At 42.6% G+C, this 23744-nt stretch overlaps 1 protein-coding gene and 1 long non-coding RNA gene across 8 annotated transcripts in view; one reads left to right on the forward strand and one right to left on the reverse strand.

The window, feature by feature from the left end:
- The window catches only part of LOC119967623 (glutamate-rich protein 1), a 90146-nt gene that overhangs the window by 40395 nt on the left and 26007 nt on the right, over nucleotides 1–23744 (reverse strand). For 2 of the 5 annotated variants that reach the window (XM_038800398.1, XM_038800401.1), the window contains exon 4: nucleotides 20390–20679. In XM_038800398.1, the coding sequence (XP_038656326.1) occupies nucleotides 20390–20679 (290 nt within the window). Of the gene's footprint in view, nucleotides 1–12138; nucleotides 12230–12303; nucleotides 12351–17398; nucleotides 17461–20389; nucleotides 20680–23744 lie in introns of those variants that run through there. The other 3 variants (XM_038800397.1, XM_038800400.1, XM_038800399.1) reach the window with 3 other exon arrangements.
- The window catches only part of LOC119967625, a 59715-nt gene that overhangs the window by 27004 nt on the left and 8967 nt on the right, over nucleotides 1–23744 (forward strand). The window contains exons 2-6 of one of the 3 annotated variants that reach the window (XR_005461032.1): nucleotides 4399–4543; nucleotides 6694–6783; nucleotides 20804–21027; nucleotides 21584–21799; nucleotides 22125–22189. This is a non-coding gene — a long non-coding RNA (uncharacterized LOC119967625). The remainder of the gene's footprint in view (nucleotides 1–4398; nucleotides 4544–6693; nucleotides 6784–20803; nucleotides 21028–21583; nucleotides 21800–22124; nucleotides 22190–23744) is intronic. The other 2 variants (XR_005461031.1, XR_005461033.1) reach the window with 2 other exon arrangements.

A 23744-nucleotide genomic window follows, 5' to 3' on the forward strand; every position in this document is an offset into this window, starting at 1 on the left:
CCTACCCTTCACAAAACCGTGTTGACTATCGCTAATCAACTTGTTCTTTTCAAGATGATTATAAACCCTATCTCTTATAACCTTTTCCAACATTTTACCCACAACCGAAGTAAGGCTCACAGGCCTATAATTACCAGGGTTGTCTCTACTCCCCTTCTTGAACAAGGGGACAACATTTGCTATCCTCCAGTCTTCCGGCACTATACCTGTTGACAAAGACGACATAAATATCAAGGACAAAGGCTCTGCAATCTCCTCCCTGGCTTCCCAGAGAATCCTAGGATAAATCCCATCTGGCCCAGGGGACTTATCTATTTTGACATTTTCCAAAATTGCTAACACCTCCTCCTTTTGAACCTCAATTCCATCTAGCCTGGTCGACTGAACCCGAGTGTTCTCCTCGACAACATTGTCTTTCTCCAGTGTAAACACTGACGAAAAATATCCATTTAACGCTTCCCCTATCTCCTCTGATTCCACACACAACTTTCCACTACTATCCTTGATTGGCCCTAATCTTACTCTAGTCATTCTTTTGTTCCTGATATACCTATAGAAAGCCTTAGGGTTTTCCTTGATCCTATCCGCCAACGACTTTTCGTGTCCTCTCCTCGCTCTTCTTAACTCTCCCTTTAGGTCCTTCCTGGCTAACTTGTAACTCTCAAGTGCCCTAACTGAGCCTTCATGTCTCATCCTAACATAAGCCTTCTTCTTCCTCTTGACAAGTGCTTCAACTTCCTTAGTAAACCACGGTTCCCTTGCTCGACAACTTCCTCCCTGCCTGACGGGTACATACTTATCAAGGACACGCAGTAGCTGTTCCTTGAAAAAGCTCCACATTTCGATTGTACCCATCCCCTGCAGTTTCCTTCCCCATCCTATACATCCTAAATCTTGCCGAATAGCATCATAATTGCCTTTCCCCCAGCTATAATTCTTGCCTTGCGGTATATACCTATCCCTGCCCATTGCTAAAGTAAACATAACCGAGTTGTGATCACTATCACCAAAGTGCTCACCTACATCTAAATCTAACACCTGGCCGGGTTCATTACCCAGTACCAAATCCAATGTGGCCTCGCCCCTTGTTGGCCTGTCTACATACTGTGTCAGAAAACCCTCCTGCACACGCTGCACAAAAACTGACCAAACTATAGTACTCGAACTATAGTATTTCCAGTCAATATTTGGAAAGTTAAAGTCCCCCATAACAACTACCCTGTTACTCTCGCTCCTGTCGAGAATCATCTTTGCAATCCTTTCCTCTACATCTCTGGAACTATTCGGAGGTCTATAGACAACTCCCAACAGGGTGACCTCTCCTCTACTGTTCCTAACCTCGGCCCATACTACCTCAGTAGACGAGTCCTCAAGTGTCCTTTCTACCGCCGTAATACTTTCCTTGATTAACAATGCCACACCCCCCCTCTTTTACCATCTTCTCTGTTCTTACAGAAACATCTAAATCCTGGAACCTGCAACAACCATTCTTGTCCCTGCTCTACCCATGTCTCCGAAATCGCCACAACATCGAGATCCCAGGTACCAACCCATGCTGCAAGCTCACCCACCTTATTCCGGATGCTCCTGGCGTTGAAGTAGACACACTTCAAACCAGCGTCCTGCTTGCCGGTGCCCTCTTTCGAACTTTTAACCCTATCCCTGACCTCACTACTCTCAACATCCTGTACACTGGGACTACAATTCAGGTTCCCATCCCCCTGCTGAATTAGTTTAAACCCCCCCGAAGAGCACTAGCAAATCTCCCCCCCAGGATATTGGTACCCCTCTGGTTCAGGTGAAGACCATCCTGTTTGTAGAGGTCCCACCTACCCCAGAATGAGCCCCAATTATCCAGGAAACCAAAACCCTCCCTCCTGCACCATCCCTGTAGCCACGTGTTCAACTCCTCTCTCTCCTTATTTCTCACTTTGCTAGCATGTGGCACGGGTAACAACCCAGAGATAACAACTCTGTTGGTTCTAGTTCTCAGCTTCCACCCTAGCTCCCTGAATTTCTGTCTCAAATCCCCATCTCTCTTCCTACCTATGTCGTTGGTACCTATGTGGACCACGACTTGGGGCTGCTCCCCCTCCCCCTTAAGGATCCCAAAAACACGATCAGAGACATCACGAACCCTGGCACCTGGGAGGCAACACACCAACCGTGAGTCTCTTTGGTTCCCACAGAACCTCCTGTCAATTCCTCTAACTATGGAGTCCCCAATGACAAGTGCTCTGTTCCTCTTCTCCCTTCCCTTCTGAGCAACAGGGACAGACTCTTTGCCAGAGGCCTGTGCCCTATTGCTTACCCCAGGTAAGTCGTCCCCCGCAACAGTATCCAAAACGGTATACTTGTTATAGAGGGGAACGACCACAGGGGATCCCTGCACTGCCTGCCGGTTCCCTCTCCCTCCCCTGACGGTAACCCATCAACCTTCTTCTTTTACCTGAGGTGTGACTACCTCCCTATAACTCCTCTCAATAACCTCCTCCGCCTCCCGAATGATCCGAAGTTCATCCAGCTCCAGGTCCCTAACACGGCTCTCGAGGAGCTGGAGCTGGGTGCACTTCCCGCAGATGTAGTCAGAAGGGACACTAGAGATGACCCTTTCCTCCCACATTCTGCAGGAGGAACATTCAACTGCCCTAGCCTCCATTCCCACTGAACTAACTTCCCAACTACTGAAAAATAAAAATAAAAAACTTGTTAGTTTAGCAATCCAACGGATAGAACTTTTTTTTTGGTTAAGAGGAGGAGGATGGGTGGGAGACACTACGTAAGTAGTGTTTTGGGTAAAGCTGTCACTCAAGAACAGCCCCTTCACAAACCACCTTCAACTTACGCTGACTGTACTGCACAGTACTACTCTGCCGTTGCTACTCACTTGCCTAATTTCTGCCTTTATACAATTCAGCAGTTTTAGATCCTTTTTTGTTCCTCAGTTCCACCTATATGGTCTCTACTGGGTGCTTTCCCCTCATTATATCCTCAGTCACCATCAAATCAGTAAGGCTACTCTATCCCCTCTTCATCTCCCTTCCAAAATGAACAACTTCACATTTTCCCACATTATACTGCACGTGCCAACTTTTGTGCCTACTTACTTAACCTATCAATATTCCATTGCAAGCTGTTTGTACCCCCTCCCAACATGCCTTTCCACACATTTGTGTCGCCTGCAAACTTGGCTGCAGTACATTTACTTCCTTCCTCCAATTCATTAATATATATTGTAAACAACTGTAGCTCCAGCAATGATCCCTGTGGAACTCCACTGGTTACAGGTCGCCAACCTGAAAAAGAACCTATTACCTCCACTCGCTGTTTCCTGCCCATAAGCCAATCCTCTATCCATACCAATGTACTACCTCCAACACCATGGGCCCTTATCTTATGACTTTACCTTTTGTGAGATACCTTGTCGATCACCTTCTGGATCTGGTTCATGTGGCACCTCCATGGGGAGGAAAGTCCGTTAATAACATTAAAATGTAGTTAAATGTATTTAAATGACCTCGCCGGTAAGGGCTGGGGAACATTGGGAACAACAATCTCTGTGGAGAAAATAGTGTTTCCCGATTCTCTCCGGATATTCCGCCTGGGTTGCCATTCTCGCTGACGGCGATTGGGGTCTGAAAATCGCCCCCAATGGTTTTCTTTTTGCTTCAAAAATTATTATTTTATTGCCAGATAGCAAAACTTAAAGCTGTAAGATGATTTTAAAATGGGTTTGAGGTATGGTTCTTGCTTGAAGGGAGCATGGTTGAAGAATAAGCTCTACAATATTGTACCTATTTCTGGCCTGCAATTCCTTCTTTTGAGAGTGATCGGCACTAATAAGTTTACCCAAGCACTTTATGAATGGCCAGTGTCAGAAACTTAAAATGAGTAGTTTATAGCTTGTAGTCCAGTAGTTCAGAGGAAACTTAAATATGGAAAAACAGCATGCATGCTTACATGTTTTATATCTTTATGCTGTAATTCATAGGATAGTTACAAACTCGTTACCACTGTTGTAGAGAAAACAAATCAAACTGTGGGTCATTCCATGTCAAAACTCCAGATGGAACACTAAACAATATAGTACTACTTTAAATCCAGAATTATTAACATTACACAAATATCAAGCTGGCCTTGCAAGTCCTTGGTCTTTCGATTATAGATGCCATCAGTTGGGGCAGCACAATGGCATAGTGGTTAGCACTGCTGCCGCATGGCACCAAGGACCTTGGTTCGATCCTGGCCCCATGTGGAGTTTGCACATTCTTCCCGTGTCTGTGTGGGTCTCGCCCCTACAACCCAAAGATGTGCAGGGTAGGTGGATTTAGCCCCTTAATATAAAAAATAGATGCCATCAGTTAAATAATAATAATCTTTATTATTGTCACAAGCCAGCTTGCATCAACACTGCAATGAAGTCACTGTGAAAATCCCCTAATTGCCACATTCCGGTACCTGTTTGGATATACTGAGGGAGGAAACCGGAGCGCCCAGAGGAAACCCACGCAGAAGGAATATGTGGACACAATAAAATTAATAGGTATTAATCTAAATTGTAATTTTTTGTTATCTGTTAGCTGTTGTATTTGAGTGGTATGGATAACCACAAGATATAAATAAGGGATTTTAAACACATGGCAAATCACTCAGTTTAAGAATATGTTGAGTTACGTAATTTGTGTGTGTAGATTTTACTGAGGCATCCAAAATCATGAAGGATCTGGACAGGACAGGGAGAGACTGTTTCCACTTGTGAAAAGATTAAGAATAATTTAAAGTAATTGGCAAAAGTGACATGAGAAAAAACCTTTTCACGCAGTGAGTGATTAAGGTCTAGAATGCACTGTCCGAAAGTATGGAGGAGGTCAGTTCAAATTAAGTATTCAAAGGAAAATTAGACTGTTCCCTGAAAAAGAAGAATGTACAGGGTTACAGGGAGAAGATGGGGGAATAGCAAGGTGAATTGCTCATTTGGAGAGCCAGTGCAGACATGATAGACCAAATGGCCTCGTTCCGCACTATAAAGACTGTGATTTTGCCATTTTGTTTCCCAAGTTAACTCATGAGCACTTTTTCTTCAACTTTCATGGGTATGGAACTCTTGCTTTCATGCCCTAAATGTGAAGCATAAACTGAACTTTACAGCAAGTGTCAAATGCTACCTTTCCAGTGGCCAAGCAGTTCCAACTAAAGACAAGGAGGACGATTAAGGACAGGTGAAAATGTCACCAAACCTTACAATCTAAATATTAAATTTGTTTCATATGGTCATTTTATTAGTTTCATTTGATGAGCTTCATCAGAAAGGCTTTCTTAACTGCGCTGAGAGCTCCAGCTGCTTATGTTATCAGATTTAATGCGTTAAGCAGGCCAATCTCATATTTCAGAAAATCAGTACTAGAAACACAAAGTTTTGTAAATTGGACCCTTTTAATTAATGCAATGTAACAAAAATGAAAAATTTAAAGAGGTCGAGAATCTTACATCCAGCCCCAAGAAAGTTATTTTTTAAGCAAAACTTGAAAATGATCAGAGAAATTAACAGTGTGTAACTAGTAATTTGTGGCAAGGCATGCACCCTATGCTGTGAATTGACACAAGTTGCAAGACGATTTGTGCTTTTGAAACAAATTAAACTCGTTGCAGCGAGTTAAGGCTGCCGCTTAGCGATGCAAGGTCACTTTTAATTACGGGAATTATGCTTCTGCAATGTCACTCAGTGGATTGAATTTAATTCCCTCTCAGAGGTGAGTTTGGAGGCAAACCGGGACAATTTGATTTGGCATTATGTTCTTGTGTGGAGATCCCGCCGTCTTTTCAACTCCCCTTGATCAAGCCTTCACAACCGGAGGTCAATTGAGTCTCTCGAAGTCACTCAAGTTCCTTATCCTGCCACCGCAAGGTGGGAAGATGTCATCTGGGAAGACTGCCCAACTGTGGTCTGGGGCCCAGTGGGGGTGATGGGCAGGGTCCCTTGTTCTCAGGAACCGTGTGCTTGATGGAGGGAACTGTCAGTGAGGGGGGTGGGCCTGCGGAATGCTCCTCCCTGACCTTGCTTTCAACACCTCTCCCCCTTGACATCCACTCTCTCTGCCACCTCCGTCCTGCCCAGACTCACCTCTCTCCAGGGACCCATCAGTGATTTTTCCTGAAAACCTTTGCGGCTTGCAATACTGGAAGTGGCCGCCACTTCTAGAGGCCCTGTTGGTGCTGGAGAGCAGCCAGCCTCTGATTGACCAACAGCCCTGCGGGGCAGGATTTAATTTTATAGGAGGCTTGACATCCCTCAGTTAAGTGCCCAATTGCCTTGGAATCGTTTTGGGGCACCCAGAAAAAACAACATGGTATTTCCAACGATTTTCCAGCTTTTGGGCAGTACCCCCATTGTCAACATTAAATTTCACCCTATCTGCCCCAGAGAGAGAATAATTAAAATGGTGGAGTCTTACTCAAACAGGTACTAAATTGTTCCTAGGGGATTTTAAAACACTAAGAAACATTTACTAAGTCTCACTGTTTCCTGCACATAATGTAATCCTTACTTTCCTGTCTTTATTTCTCCTTATTTATTTAACTTGACTCAAACCAAAATTAAGCATACAGACTCTAGGGTTATTGGGATTAATAAAATAATTGCCAGAAAGATCCATGGCATGATTATTTGTAGAATAATTCCAAGCTTTTTCCAAGAAAAGGATGCTGCTGTTGGTCAAAAAGACATTCTGCCAATCTCACAATTGATAACATAATGTATGGATTTCAGCACTGGACGAATGCCAGGTATGTAGACTGTACTTGATAATGATTATCTGATCAAATTAAATGTTTTCCTCTGGCTGTTCATAATAGGCAGAGTGCAGGCTGTGCTCAACCAGCCCACGCTTGCAAAACCCCAAAACGAAAGCATCTAGTGGGCACGCTGAACAATCCTGAATGCGCTAAAAGCTACACCAACTGCCAATTTAAGATAATCAGTTGAGCTCATAACCTGGCTCATTTACACTTGGTGGAAATATGTTCGGACCTTGAACAAAGGTCACATTAACACACAAAGTCCATTTTAAGTACACAGGATGACTGTGGTAAGACACACTCCTCTCTGAACTCAGGTTTGTCTATAGATTTCTCCTCAAAAATTCCCCCAGATTCTCATACCTTGAGCCACCTTGTCTCACTGAACTCCGGCTTCCATGCAAGTGATTTCAATTTCTGCTTTTAAAAATAAATCACACTTTCAAAGCTTCTTTAAGTTATGCTTTCTCTCCGCTGTTTTCTGCAATGTTTCGCTTTCAGGTTTTACACCTCCCCCTTCAGTTTTCCTTTGTTAAAGGTTTTTACACAAACTGATTTCCACATTTATTTCATATGATGTTTCCCAAACTGTAGTTATTTTTCACAACCCTTAGCACTATTGCAGATATCTTTCTGGCCTCTCACGATTCAATGACGTATCAACTCTGTGACTTTTCTGAACAGTAATCTGGGGCTGAATCCTTCAACCCCCCGCCAGGTCGGAGAATCGCCGGGGGGGGGGGGGGGGGGGCGCAAGTCCCGCCCCACCTAATTCTCCGGCGCCGGTTTTTCAGCGGGGGCAGTAATTGCGTCTCACCAGTCGGGGGCCATTGGCAGTGGACCCCCGGCAATTCTCTGCCCCGCGATGGGCCGAGCGGCCGCCCATTTTCGGCCGGACCCGCCGGGGTAAATCAAACCAGGTCCGTACCAGCGGGACCTGGCTCTGCGGGCGGCCTGCAGAGTCCTCGGGGGAGAGATCTGGCCCCAGAAGGTGCCCTCATGGTGGCCTGGCCCGCGATCGGGGCCCACCGATCTGCGGGCGGGCCTGTGCCATGGGGGCACTCTTTCCCTTCATGCCGGCTACTGTCAACCTCCACCACGACCGGCGCAGAGAAGAACCCCACTGCGTATGCTGGCGCTCCCGCTCAAGCGCCATCTGCGCCGGTTGGCACGGCGTCAACACTGCCGATATGCGAGGATTCCACATCTTCCGGGGCGGCCCGACGCTCGAGTGGTTCATGCCACTCCTCGGCACCGGTTGGGCCCTCCCCGCTGGGCAGAGGAGAATCCCGCCCCTGTTCTGGTTCCCATTTTTCTCTGTTGGGTTAACTCCAGACTTCTTGGAAACTTCTCTTCATTTCTCTAGCATCCTTAACAAGCTGGACTTTTGATTTCCGGCATCTGTTTTCTTAACCATTAATCCACAGTATGGCTTTTTATCTGGCAAGGCTGAGAGAGATGTTCCCGTTTTAGTCTTCTAAAACCAACTGCTTCTAGAAGAGCTATGAGAGCTGCCTTCTCTCACAGTATCTATCTCCAACTGCCAACAAATTCAGTTAAAAATAAAAAGTTTTTTTTATCCTTACAAGGGCTTCCAGTTGTTGAGCCACCCCTTCTAGTTCTATTTATTTTTCAGGCAATACCCCTCCCGAGCACAATATAATCGCATTTGGAATTAAAACCAACCCCCACATATATAATCACCTCTGTCCAGCATAAATCTGACCATAGGTTTTGTCCTTCCAGGCACAGAAACATTAAATGAAACCCACTTAAAACTATTGTAGTGAACTCTATGTGCCTATACATAAGGGGTTAATGATCACTAGAGGGCCGAACCAACAGGGGTCTAAAAGCAACCACAGTGGGTCTCTCTCCCTCTCTTTTGGATGTACTGTGACCAGGACAGGAGTGTCAGATTAGCTCAGATGGTTAGTGTAGTCAAGCATAGTTACTGCAGTTCGATCTTGCTAACCTTATCACTAGTATCAATGTTAAAGAACTCACGCAATTATTGTTATAGCTACTCAATAAACCTTTTGTTACTACTGGACGAGTTTGAGTCTTCTTCATCGAGATTCAGAAGACCTCATCTGTAACCAAGGTTTGAGTGACACATATTACACTCTGTAGTATGTCAAAACACACAAAGTGTAATAAAAGATGATACAGGAATGTAATAAAAGAACTCTGTCTTAATTCAATTTTTTCCCCAATACAAATATAAATCCCTTAAACGACCTTTGTTTTCCAAACAGTTTTCATTTTAACTAATATTTTGTTGTATTAAATTCACTTACCAAAGAATTTTTTCAGTATTTCGTGTTTAAAAAAAAAAAAATTAAAATAAAAGTGGAGATGTAATGGCAGGTAGAACAAAAACATTAGTGATTGGGCAGTTTCAATGTTATAGGTTAGAAAATGCGCTTCCACCTTCATCCCTATTCAGGGAAGATACGTGTATAGCGAGCACTTGACAGAAATTCAACAAGAAAATTGTAAATATAACAGCGAAGTTTAAAAAAAGTAACATTTTCCAATCTGGGAGAGAGCATTAGGGAATTCTAAACTTAAACAGAAAACCAGGAATAAGTTATTGAACTGCAATAATTTGAAGGTAAACTTTTGTAAAGTGAATTTGAAAACATGTCTTTTCAAATGTGGCATGGTCGAATGCAAATTTAGTCGCACTTAAAAAGAAGTAATTTCTCAACTGTGCTGCGGATAAACACAATGATGTACAACCACAAAAACTTATTTTGATACAAATCAAAATTATAGCAAATTATACAAGTGTTTTAATTATCTCTGAATCAATATTCAACCGAATTATGATTTTATGAATTGAAATTGTTACTATTTACAAGACCTAATAATTTGGATCTAGCACTGTTTGACACTGCAAGTTTAAAATTGCTCTATACTATTCGGAGGGGGGAAAAAGGGTCTCTTCACCTATGAGGTAACTAGCTCAAGTTCTCCACAGCATACCACCACACATCAGAACAATGTACTTGTGAACAAATTATTCCTTTTTCCCACAAAATACATAAACATGGATTCAAATCCCAAGCTGATGCTATGAAAACATGGAAAACCAGAATTAACAAAAGCAAAAAAACGAGTGTTATAGGGAATAATTGTTATTGAATGATCCATCACATATCAATCTCATCAAGCAGCTTCGAATGACAAAGCTTGAGTGGTCTCAGGCCACCATCTGAAACTTGAGATGACAGTTTTGAGTTCACCGTGACATATTTATTTTAGGTTTCACTGTGGAGGTCACAGGGTACACTTAGTACATTGTACATCCTCTCTTTACTAATGATTGGCGACGTGGCACACACTATTCAATTTGGGCGATGTGATAGAACTGCAGTTATTAGGTAATGTTTCACGAAACAAATTTGGACTGCCAACAACAGATATACTGCTTCAGTGCTATCGTTTTTTGGAAAAACATGGGTAAGTATTGTGCAATTTTGCACTGGGAAACAACAAAAATATTCCCCAAATTTGCTCAGAGTCTAATATAACTCCATAACAAATTCTGGCAGATCAGAGAAAGATGGTTGGGAGACTGGGAAAACCTCATACATAATTGGAAACGATAAATTGTTTAATAGGTCTACAAATACAACACTGAAGTGAATCAGACTATATAGAACACTTCCTCTTCAAATTCAAGTAACTAGCAATTATGCTGCAATAAGCAAAGACTATGGGCTCAATTCTTTGGAAAAGCTTCTAACTGTGGTCGCGAATGGAATTGCCTAGAGCTTCCAGGCGGTTGGCCCAGTGAGGCCGGCAACGCAATTCAACATTAATTGGTCCACTTAATGAGGCCTCACGGGCTTCTTGCCGCAAATGAAGGCTTGCAAGCTGATTCGCCAGGACCGCGCTTTCCCGCCAACAAGGTCAAGCAGCACTTAAGCTGCACTTGCTCAGCCCTTAAGCTGCCCTTGTTCAGCCAACCCCATCCAGTTCGCAACAATGGTGCTGAGGAGACCAGCCCCAAGATTTGGGGATGCTCACCTGGGGAGGCTGCAAGACGCCGTGGAGGCCAGGAGGGATGTCCTGTTCCCCCGAAGGTCCTGGAGAGTCAGCCACAAGACAGCCACTGCTGCCTGGGATGAGATGGCTGCAGCTGTCAGCTCGGGGAGCGTGACCAGGAGGACTGGCTTTCAGTGCCGGAAGGTCAACAACCTACACCAGGCAGCATGAGTGAGTAGACACCAATGCCCTCCATCCCTCCCCCCCAACCAAGGGAGCATTCACACTCCCAACCCCTCTACGTGACCCTAACCCCCCTCCTCCTTCAACCCTCCCTCCACCCGCACCCCTGCAAACGCACCCACCCCTATCCTCCCACCACTGTGAATCACACATGTGGCTAATGATGCCCTCTGTGTCTCCTCAGGAAAAGCTCTCCCATAATTGTTTGGAGAGGGCCCAGACTGGCAGACGGGTGTCGGACTTAAGATTCCCCACCTCCTTCAAGGAGCGGGAGCTGGAGGTGACTGGGGTGACCAAGGGCTGATCGGTCACCCACGTGGAGGCTGGCAGACACCACAGGAGGTGAGGAACCACTGGAATCCACCCAGAGGGACATGTCAAACATGATTTACTATTGCTTTACTGGCTGACCCATCCCTTCCATTGACCACATGTACATTCTCCCAAGGGTCCTCCAGCTAACATAGCCAGCACATCCCGGGCAGCACCCTCTCCAGTGACCACCTTGGAGAACAGCTCCGAGGATGCAACCGTTATAGTCGTGGCACAGGTGTCATCCCCACCCTTCAACAGCTCTCAGATTGGCATGGCCGAGGTGCTGTGGAGCTTGTCCCAGTCGCAGGTGGGCATGGCTGAGGCGCTGCAGAGCATGTTCAAAGCACTGAGGAGCATCGCTAAGGGCATCGATACAATGGTGCAGACTATGGGGAACTGCCAGGGCTGGCAGAGCCAGATGTTGCAGGGGCAGCCAGGGCTCAAACCAGCTGCACCTCCATTCCAAGGTGAACCCCAGGGCCCTATGGGTAGCGACCAGGAGGAGAGGCTCTGAGTGCCAACCCGGTCTCGTCCCATGGACTGGGGATGGTTACCAGCAGCTCCCCGAGTTCCACCCGTCTTATAAAGCAGTGTTTTGAAGTCAGCGAACGGGAAAAGGCGGCAAGGCTGTGCACCTGCTGTTGACAACTGAACTTCAAAAGTATATATTTGGCTGCAAAATATGGAACATACCACGATTGTAAAAGGTGTATATAAATGTAACCGTCGGCTACTGAACGTAAATTTCCACAGTAAACTCTCTGCATAGGTAATAGTTACGATCATTACCAGTATAGCACATGTCCTCGTGGGCAGAGTAGGGCAGATCATCTCATCTAAATCGGTTTCCTCCGGGTGCTCCGGTATTCTCCCACAAGTCCTGAAATACGTGGTTCGGTGAATTGGACATTCTGAATTCTCCCTCTGTGTAGTCGAACAGGTGCCAGAATGTGGCGATTCGGGGCTTTTCACAGTAACTTCATTACAGTGTTAATGTAAGTCTACTTGTGACAATAAAGATTATTAAAAGGAATAACAAACCTAAACAATGTCACTCCGTTCTTTGCCTCCCAGTGATATGGCGGATTTATTTTCACCAAAAGCTTGTCAACAATGAATAAATTATTTTCCTCACGTTTTTTTAAACTCAGGTAAAATTCTTTCAGGTAAAAGTCTAATTCTTCAGAAACATATGTATAGTTTGAATATGGGCAGACTAATCGATAAATCCTGCTGAAATACTGAAGTCATTCTGCTGTTTAATCAGTACATGTCAATGGACATAACATAACACACACACTTCAGTGTGTTCCAGAGTTGATTGCTGGCAGTTTAATAAGAGAATGCTAATCTCTTTGTAAAAATCTATTTTTAAATCTGTATTTAGCAGTTAATGGAAAATTGCTATCTAATTTTTAAATTTCCCAACCCTAAGCAAGGCTTTCAGGACTCCACTACAAGAAGAATTGAAGTTAATTAAGGAAAGCAGCTTAAACCGGTTTTTGGGTAACGGAGGTCAGCTAACTGCTTCATCTCAGCACGATCTATAAACAGTCACTTCAATACAAGCTAGCACCGAGTACATTTCTACAGCAGGTGTTTAGAGAGTGAGCTGGGGGGGGGGGGGGGGGGAAGCAGGTACTCCTTGGCTTTTGCATTTTCTAACTTCTCTACCCTGTTGGGATTGGTTTTTAGCTTCTAACCCTGTGGTTGAGCAATTGTTTGGTAGAGTATCTGGTAAGTGGATAAGGTGCATCTATACTCGAGGTTTGTCCGGGAAACAGATGTAGTTTTAAGTGACCTATATTTGTACTGTTAAATATTAGAAATAAGGTATAGTTTTAAGTGGGTTTAATTTAGTGTTTATGTGCAACAAAGGGTAAACCTATCATTAGATTTGATAGGCAAAGGTGCTCAACACGTTGGGGGAATAAGTTTTAGTTCAAGCTGTGTTCCTATTGTGCCAAGAGAGTTTCCAGCATAAAAAGTAAACTTGAGGGTGGAGAAATAATGATCTGTTGCTTATCAACCAGGGGCACCTTTACGGTAGGAAGGTTTTTTGAATGTAGTTTTAGTTGAATTCCTCACAGTTGTGGCTCGGAAGTGAGAGGGTGAACAGCACTCACCTCTATTTGAAGCAGGAAAGCCACACAATGGAGTAATGTGCACAAAAACACACTCCAGAGAAATCTAAAGAACAGCTAGTTAAGGAAACTAGAGGAACGAAGAGAAGTTTCAAAGAATTCTGAAGTAAGGGAACAGAGGAAACTGGAACAAGAACAGGGTTCTGTTCAGTAAAGCCACAGATAAAGCTGAAAAGGAATTGGATTGTGGTAGGCCAGAAATATATCTGAAGTGACTCTGAGGTTTGTGTTAAATTTATTTGACATAATTGTATATATATATGTGTGTGTGTGTGTGTGTGTGTGGGGGGGGGGGGGGGGGGGGGGGGATCGGTGGATGGATCTTGCAGTTCATTTTAGAGAATTTAAGATAAAGGAAGCCTTGAAAGTGGAGGTGGTAAACCTGGAGTTGGATTCCTCATCAAAACAGTAGAATGGAAGCTTTGTTTGAAAGGATAGTTGGGGAAACCTGAATTCTTAATAAAAACATTTGGCTAACATTTTTTGAAAGACTTTAAAGCGTGTCCATTTGAGAGTGGAGGGTGAAAACACTCATGTGACAATTATCTGGGGCACTGAGAAGAAATCTGCAGAAGATTGGCCATATGGCTTCAGAGTGGAGTGTTATCTTTGAAAACTGTACACATTTCTGTGGGAGGAAGGAGTATTGGATTCTAATCAAACTTTAAAAGTTTGATAAATGTGTTTTTCTTGTTCAAAACTATTCATCAGTCCTGTGACTTTGTTTCTCCACATTTTCTTAAAAAATAAATAAAATGTATTCTGAGCCAGGGTTCCCTTCTGGGACTTCCTACCCAGTCGTAACACCAACTTGGATTGCAACAGGTTTAAATAGAATATAAATTGGTGGTACAGTTAATAAAATGTGATAACGGAAAAAGTGAATAATACAATTAAACAATTAAAACATATTAGGGATGGCAGGACAGGTGATGTGTCAAGGTTGCAGCATGTAGGAGTTCTCGGATGCCAATGTATCCTGGGCAAACATGGTTGCAGTGTTTGCGGCTCAAGGAACTTCGGCATTGAACGGGAGGCAGAACTGCAGAAATGCATCGGGGAGGGGAAGGTTACCTGGATGTTATTTATCAGGAGACAGTCACGCCACTTCGGATCGGGTCTTCTGATTTGGTCAGAGGTCAGGGACAGAAGGGTGTGACTGCAACTGAGCCAGGTAATGGGATCCGGAATGCAGGAACCTCAGCCTTTGCTATTGCCCAAAAGGTTTCAGGTTTTCAGTTTGTTTGGATGAATGTGGAAGTTGCATGATGGATGAGAAAACTAACCAAGGACTGTAGTACAGTAAGCATTCAATTGGAGAGAACAATAAGGAATGTTGTGACTATATACTGAGGGTGACTTCGACACTGATCTTTGTAGCTCACACCGAGAATCCAGAAGGCTGTGTTCCACATCTGGTGACAGGGTTCGGGTTATCTGCTCAGGGCAGCGGGAGGATCTACTTGTCGTGATCCACGCAGGTACCAACGACATAGGTAGAACTAGGAAACAGGTTCTGCATAGTCAGCACGAGGAGCTCGATACCCAATTCAAAAGCAGAACCTCAAACCTGAATGACATGCACATTAGCACAGGACAAATATGTTTGGGGAAATTAATGCATGGCTCAAAGACTGGAATGGGAGAAATGGGTTTTGGTTTATGGGGCACTGGGTTAAGTGGACTCTGTACCTTTGGGCTGATCCACATATTAACTGTGCTAGGACTGATGTTTCAGCGAGACTCTTAACTAGGGGAGTAGCGAAGGTTTGAAGCTAAATAGTGGGGCAAGGGATCAAATCTGGGAAGGTGTAGTAAACCAAATAGTAGAGACAAAGCAAAAGACAAAATATTAATATGGGAAATGATTAATAGGACACGATAGTAAGGGATACAGAATACAAATCTAAGAAAACAAGTCAAAATTTAAAGGACAAAACTAAAGGTTCTGTATCTGAAATCACGTAGCATTAGAAACAAAACAAACCGATAGCGCAAATAGAAATAGAAATAACAAGCACATTAGTGACATGGCTGAAAGCTGATAGTTCGGGCTCTGAATATTTAAGGGTACACAACTTTTAAGAAGGACAGGAAGCCCAGGAAAGGTGACTCTGCAAATTAATGATAGTTGGACGACATTAAGAGGGATAACCTAAGTTCAGGAGACCAGGAAGTTGAAGTGTTGTGGGTTTTTATCCAGCAAAAAGTCGGAGCAGCAGGTTTTCAATGCCCAGGTCCAGATGGACTTCATCCTAGAATCTTGAAATAAGTGGCTAGTAAGATACTTGTTGCGTTGGTTTGGAGTTTGCAAAATTTCCTGGGTTTGGGCAAAGTGCCATTAGATTAGAAACTTTCAAATATAACTTCTTCATTTGAAAAGGGAGGAGACAGAAAGTGGAAAACTACATTTGTCATAGGGAAAATTTAGAAGCTATTATTAAAGATGTTACAGTAGGGCACTTAGAAAAGTTCAAGGCAATCAGGCAAAGTCAACATGATTTTGTGAAAGGGAAATCATGTTTCACCATTTTATTGGAGTTATTTGAAGGAGTCATATGTGCTGTGCATAAAGGGGAACCAGTGGATATACTGTACTTAGGTATTCAGTAGGTATTTGATAAGGTGCCTCATCACAGGTTATCATGGAAAATAAAAGCTCTTCGCGTAGGGGCAATATATTGTCATCGACAGAAGATTGGCTAACCAACAGAAAGAGGATATCCATAAATGGTTGGTGGGATGGAGTGAGCGGTATGTCACAGGGATAAATGCTGTGCCTTCAACTTTAGACAATTTACATGAATTATATGGATGAAGGGAGTTAAGGTATCATTGCTAAATTTGCTGATGATACTATGACAGATAGGAGAGTAAATTGTAAAGAGGACATGAGGCTACAAGAAGACAGGTTACCTAAGCGGGCAATGATCTGAGAAATGGAGTAAAACGTGGAAAATGTCCATTTTTACAGGAAGAATGAAAACGCATATAATTAAACCCTTAGTATCGAAAATGGTTAATTGGGGTTACTGGGTTAAGGCGATGGAGTGGAGGAGGTGTATGCTTGAGTGGGGTGATCTTTTCAAGGGCTGGTGCAGACTCGGTCGGCTGAATGGCTTCCTTCTGCACTGTAAATTCTATGATACTGATTGCAGAGCTCAGAGATTCAGTGGGATATGGGTATCCTCGTGCATGAATTGCTAAAGGCTAGTATTCAGGTACAGTGGGTAATTAGGAAAGCTAATAGAATGTTATTGTCTATTGAGAGGGGAATAGAATACAAAGGTAGGGAGGTTATGCATCAATTATACAGGGAGTTGGTGAGACTATATCTGGAGTAATGTGTAGAGTATCAGTCTCCTTATTTAACGAAGGATGCAAGTGCATTAGAAGCAGTGCAGAGAACATTTAGTAAACTAATATCAGAATAGGCAAGTTATCTTACAAGGAAAGATTAAACAGGCTGGGTTTGTATCCGTTGGAGTTTAGAAGAGCAAGAAGTGACTTGATTGAAACAACAAGATCCCGAGGGGTCTTGACAGGTTTGATGTGGGTTTCCTCTTGAGAGAATCTAGAACTAAGGGTTACTGTCTAAAAATAAGGGGTTACCCATTTTAACAGATAACTCCCTTCCTCAAAAGGTAGTGGAAGCAAAGTTTTTTTATGTTTTCGAGGCAGAAGTAGATAGATTCTTGATAAGCAAAGGTCCGAAAACCTACCAAGGGTAGGCAGGAGGTTAGTCAAATCAGTCATGATCTTAATCAAAGGCAGAGCAGGTTAGAAGAGTCAAGTGGCTTACTCTTGCTCCTAGTTTGTACGTTCATACTACACCCAGAATACTTATTATACTCTAATTTCTTCCAATTATGTCAAAAAACAAAATATACAAAATCTGGCATTACCTCCCCATTGTTCTTTCAGGGTTGAACTGTTTGGTATATGTTGAGATGCTGATTTCCCTCTTCTAGAACCAGATGATAGTTTCAGAATAAGGGATCAACCATTTATAACAATGAATATAAAGAATCAGAGTATAACAAGTGACAATGGATTTCATTAGTTAAGCATATGAAGCAAGGAATCAATATTGTAATACGATCAGTCATATTTCAGTAGTGAATAAACGCACTTAAAAATTGGTGAATAAATTATTCAAATTGAAGTTGGAATTGATGTCCCATTTTACAAGTGCTGTTTCAATTAAGGTCTGCTCCTATACAAGTGCTCCTTCGTATTGAGTGAAACAAATAAAAATATTTCTTATGAACTTAACCATGTGTTTTTGCAAGGCTTGTAGGGTAGGAACAAATTCTGAAGATAGAGCAAATCTTAAATGGTCTTGCACTTGGTAGGCAGCACCTCCTTCAAACAATTTTCATGTACCATTAAAAACAGAGGTTTCTTGAATTCCTCTAAAGCAATGAAAATCTCTTATCATGTAAAACAAGAGCTACAGGCAATAGAGTAGTATATAATTAGGTGACATAGTCCCACTCAATAACTTGCAACACCTCAATACCAGCTTTAGATTACCATAAGATTATAAAGCAAATATTCTTGGCAATGGAAAAGGAAGGAATTACTTGTCCACAAAATAATACTTGTTATATAAAGATAGAAAATAGGGAGGACATTCAGCCCTTCAAATCTGCTCTGCCATTCATTATAATCATGGCTGATCCCGCCTTCCTGCCCTTATCCTTTGATCCCCTTCGGCCCAAGAGCTAGACCTAACTGATCCTTCAAAGCAAACAATGTTTTGCCCTCAATTACTTTCTGTGGTAGCGAATTCCACATGTTGACCACTCTCTGGGAGGATAAATTTCTCCTCATCTCTACCCCTCATGGCCAGTGACCCCTGGTTTTGGACAGATCCAGCATTTTGAACATCCTTGCATTTACACTGTCTAGTCCTGTTAAGAATTTTATAGGTTTCTGTGAGATCCACCCTCATTCGTCTGAACTCCAGCGAATACAATCCGAACCGACTCAATATCTGCTCAAACGTCAGTCCCATCATCCCAGGAATCAGTCTGGTAAACCCTCTCTGCACTCCTCTAGAGCAAGAACATCCTTCCTCTGATAAGGAGACCAAAACTGCACACAATATTTCAGGTGTGGCCTCACCATGCCCTGTATAATTGAAGCAAGACAACCCTACTCCTGTACTTGAATCCTCTCCAGCATACCATTTGCCTTCTTTACTGCCTGCTGCACCTACATGCTTACCTTCAGTGACTGGTGTACAATGACACCCAGATCTCGTTGTCCATTTCCCTCTCCTAATTTATGGCCATTCAAATAATAATCTGCCTCCATGTTTATTCTACCAAAGTGAATAATCTCCCATTTATCCAAATCATACCGCATCTGCCATTCATTTGCTTACTTACTCAACTTGTCCAAATCACACTGAAGAACCTCTGCATCCTCCTCACAGCCTCTCCTCAAAAATGAAGCAGACTTAATTTGGATAACTAGAGGCTGGACACGCATACCTTAATAAAATGGACATTTTCTAAAATAATCGGGCATAATTATGCTTTCAATGTAAAATAACCTAACTTCCTCCCACCCAGCTTTGTGTCATGTGAAAATTTGGAGATATTACATTCAGCACTCTCAACTAGATCATTAATATATTTGTGAATAGCTAGGATCCCAGCATTAATCCCTTCGGTACCCACTTAGTCATTGCCTACCATTTGGAAAAAGACCGATTTATTCCTACTCTTTGTTTCCTGTCTGCCAACCAGTTTTTTTATCCATCTTGATACACAATCTCCAATCTCATGCGCTTTAATTTTACAGGCTAATCTTTTATGTGGCACTTTGTCAAAAGCCTTCTGAAAGGCGAAATAAAACACATCCACTGGCTCCCCCTCATCAATTCAAAAAGCACCATTATTATTCTACTACATAAATGTTTCCTGAATATTTAATAATGTTTCCCTAACATTCTAGTTACTGAAATTGATGCAATAATTTCAGGGTTGTAGAGGTACAGAATAATGAACATGGGTCCCGAGTCACAATCGTCCGGCTGCTGTCCAATCTCGGTCATGTCACAAATTATTTTCTGTACGATGCCATGTAAATCAGGACTACAGAATGTTTAGCAACTGATTCTGGAATAGTGCTAATAAAGGACTGGGAGAAAAACAGACAATGACCATTCTTTCATATTCTTAAACCACTGAAATTCTTTAGAAAAATACATAATCACCATGTTTTCTTGAATAATGTTGGGTGGTTAATTCTAGATTCAGTAGTGTTCAGCTCAGACAGAGGGTCAGCGTCAAGCAACATAATATACAGTCTGCATCACATGACTGATGATAACATATTAGAATTGTTCCAATGACACATTTTCTATACAAATTTCTGTGGCTGAAAAAGAAGTTTTATCCCAAAATATTTTATTTTTCATTAAACAAGGTACATAATATTGTAAAATACTTTTAAATGTCAAAGATTCTTAAAAGGTACAAACAAGTTAAAAAATGGAGCAGATTTAATTTGGACAGCTGGAGGCTGGCCACGCATGCCTTAACAAAATGGACATTTTCTATAACTTCCTCTCATAAAATATTATGTATACATTTGGGCATCAAATCATTGTGATATTAAAAGCAGCAAGTCCGGAACTGCTCAAGTTGCTGACTGAACTCGTTACATTAGATCCAGTTTTCCAATATTAAGGGAGATAAGCCAGATTAAGATATGTTATAAGGGGCATGGGAAATATTGAACCTGGGAAAGAGATTGCTGAAGATTATTGCATGGAGGAATTATAAAGTACCACCAGAAAAGCACAATTCCTACATTGCATTTAACATGTCAATAACTTCATCTGCGTTATCAACTTCAGCATCACCTTCTTTACTACTGACCTCTCCTGGTTGATAAGTGAATTCCACAGCTGTGGCTCTGGGTACCAGCCCAGCAGCCTTTAGCTTTTCTTTATGTCGTTTCTTTTTCAATTTCCGTCTCTTGTTTTTAGTTAATGTTTCTTCTTCAGACTTTGCAGAATCTAGATGAGATGTCTGCATGATTCCTGTTTCCAACCCTTCTATTTGCTGAAGCACAGGTGGTGCATTTTTATTGATGCGGTCAAACAATGAGTCATTGATCTTTCTTCTCCGTCGACGCTTCCTTGGAAATTTTTGTGAAGGTTCTTCTTCTGAAATTGAAGTAGTATTAGTTACAATAGACAACTTCCTCAATATGAATGTCTATGACCAGATTATCAAACATGATGTGCACTGTTGCATTTTGTTCACAATATGAATAATTGTCTATTACAGGTCGAATTACCTTAATGCGTAAATCCAAACAAATCCAAAAACCACATTTTTGATTGAACTACATCGATCTTTATCACAGGAAGTCTGTGACCTGAATGGACACGACTCAATCGGACACAAATCTCACTGACTGCACCCGACCTTTAGTGCGGGAAGTCTAGTTGTTTGTCTATACTTTACCCCGCGAACCCTCTCCAACAAGCAGGTTTGCGGTGGTGCTAAAGGTGGGAAATTACATTAAATTCTGTATTTATTATTCAGTGTTACATCTTGCTTTTCTAGCCATTTTATTTACTGTAGACTGCAGCTAGCCTAGGTTTTCACCACTGTAATGCAAGGAGGCATGGGCCTATGTGCAGTATCGGAAACACATAAATGATCTGAAATCCGAATGTAATTGGACCCAAGGTTTTGGATGGAGGATACTTGACCTGTACGGATTACTAAACTTTATGTGCATGATTCAATTTTGCGCTATATTTAAACTTACTGGCTTGCTTCCCAAGTTGCTGCATTGGTGTGGTGGAATGCCAAGGAGTTATTTGCTTTGCATACCTGTCGTTTACAGCATTCCAAGTGGTCAGATTGACCCTTGACCATACCCATCTCAGCTCAGAATGCTTCAGGGAGTTGCACTTCTCTGCACAACTTCCATCCAGAGTTTTTCTCTTGTGCTCCAGGGACCCAAAGTGACCATTGCTTTTAAGTCATGGTCTTATGAACAGTATTAGATTTCAAGTTCGACTGATCTCTGTCAATCATTATCTAATTACACTACAGGTACTGTGAACCTCAGGACCTTTTCCTGGAAACCACCAAGATCTGAAATCCAGTAGACCTGGTCCTGGGGTTGCCATTGAGACACTCGACCTGCATAACCCATCTGTTGTCTGTGGGCACATGGAACATCAACAGTTTAGAACAGTGATGGGAAACCTAGGATATTAATTGGCCCCAAGTGGCCTCCATTTCAGTGGACCACAAGATTGAAATCAGGTTTGTTCACGAATCATGACCCCATGAATAAGATAACGCACATTTATAAAATACATGCCAAATATTTCATAACGGAATAGAACTATTAAATTTAAATGGTAAAAACAAAATAAATATTCACTTTTAAATACAGAGGGATCTCACTGCTCTCACAGTCAATGTTGCATGCAATCAGCATGTATCCCGCTGCACGCTCTTTGCTAAATGATCCTCTTGCATGCAAAAACATTATACTGACAACCAATTTAAGATCGTCAGTGGGGCTTGCATTTGCATGTACTGAAAACTACATATATTAATACACAGCGCCCTATTTTTTCCCCAGACAGAAAGAACATTTTCACACATTGTGCCTGTTTCAGCGAAGTATGCCTGTTTCAGCGAAACAAAGTAAGTGATGGCTATTTGCCGGTTCATTCCTCAGCAATGTCTCGACTGGTCAAGCTGCCTGGTTTAAATTTTTAAACAATGATTGGCTTTTAATTGTCAGCCAACATTAACTGGTTCATTCTCCATGGCAACGCCTCAACCAGAGTCCACCTGCCAACCAATCAGCACTCTCTTGCCATATAATATAAAGACGTCTCCCTTAACCGTGGTATTCTTACAATTGTCCTGATGTAACATTGGTATTCCTATAATTGTCTTGAGTCCGAGGCGTAAACCTGCAGAAAACTGACGGGGGATGAGGGCAAGAAGTGTTTACTGGTGGCATCAGCCTGGAGCTGGCGGAGAATGATCCTTTGTCTGCGGAGGCTGGTGGGGTGAAAAATTAGGGTAAGAGACACACTAGGGTAAGAGGGAAGAAGGGGCAGGGTCGGACATGGTTGAGTGCCTTGTTAATGTAGGGATGGAGTCCTTACAGGGAGCGCCGTGTGAGGAGCTGTAATCGAGGTAGCCGTGGGAGTTGGTGGGTCTGTAATGATTATTGGTATTCAGTCAATCGGCAGAAATGGAGACATGGTCAAAGGAGGGAGATGTCGGAGATGAACAACGTGAAGGGAGAGAGGACTACTCCCTCTGAGACACCTTGCCACACTCCTTCATTGCCCCCAACCCTTCATCCTCCCCACGGCCCCATGCAATGCCAGAAAGTGCAACACCTGCCACTTTAATTCCTTCCTCTTCACTGTTCAAGGGCCCAAACACTCCTTTCAGATGATGCAGCATTTCACTTGCACGTCCTTTAACTTGGTTGACTGTATTCACTGCTCCTAATGCAGTCTCCTCCTCCATATTGGGATGGCTAAATGCAAATTAGGTGACTGCTTTGCGGATCATTGCTCCATTCGCAAGTATGACTCAAACCTTTCCTTAGTTTGCCATTTCAACTCAGCATCTTGCTCTCATGCCTATCCCAGCTCTGCTGCAATGTTGCAGTGATACCCAATGCAAAATGGAATAACAAACACCTCATATTCCGATTAGACATGTTACAGCCTTCTGAACTTAACATTAAGTTCAACAGCTTTTGGGTTTCATCCAGGTGCTCCGGTTTCCTCCCACAAGCCCCGAAAGTTGTGCTGTTCGGTAATCTGGGCATTCTGAATTGTCCCTCTGTGTACCCAAACGGGCGACGGAATGTGGTGACTGGGGGCTTTTCACAGTAACTTCATTGCAGTCTTAATGTAAGCCTACTTGTGACAATAAAGATTATCCTCCATCTTGACCTCCCCCTCCTTTTTTTTTGGTTCCCTTGGCTTGCCTCAACACAATCCTAACCCTCACCCACATGGCCACTTGTCTCTTTTTATTGTCTCAATTTTATTATTAACATGCTAGACCAAGGATCTTTCTTTCACTCAAGCACATCCACTTGAGAATGGTGGTGGTGGACTATTCAGTAACCAAGAGAAGGTAGTGGCATCCATAAACATTTCTATTCTCATTGATAGTCTTGGAGACTAAGTTAAAACTTTGAAATATCTTTGGGCAAAGGCGTTGT

This window comes from Scyliorhinus canicula, chromosome 6, assembly GCF_902713615.1.
Source record: "Scyliorhinus canicula chromosome 6, sScyCan1.1, whole genome shotgun sequence".
Lineage (NCBI taxonomy): Eukaryota > Metazoa > Chordata > Chondrichthyes > Carcharhiniformes > Scyliorhinidae > Scyliorhinus > Scyliorhinus canicula.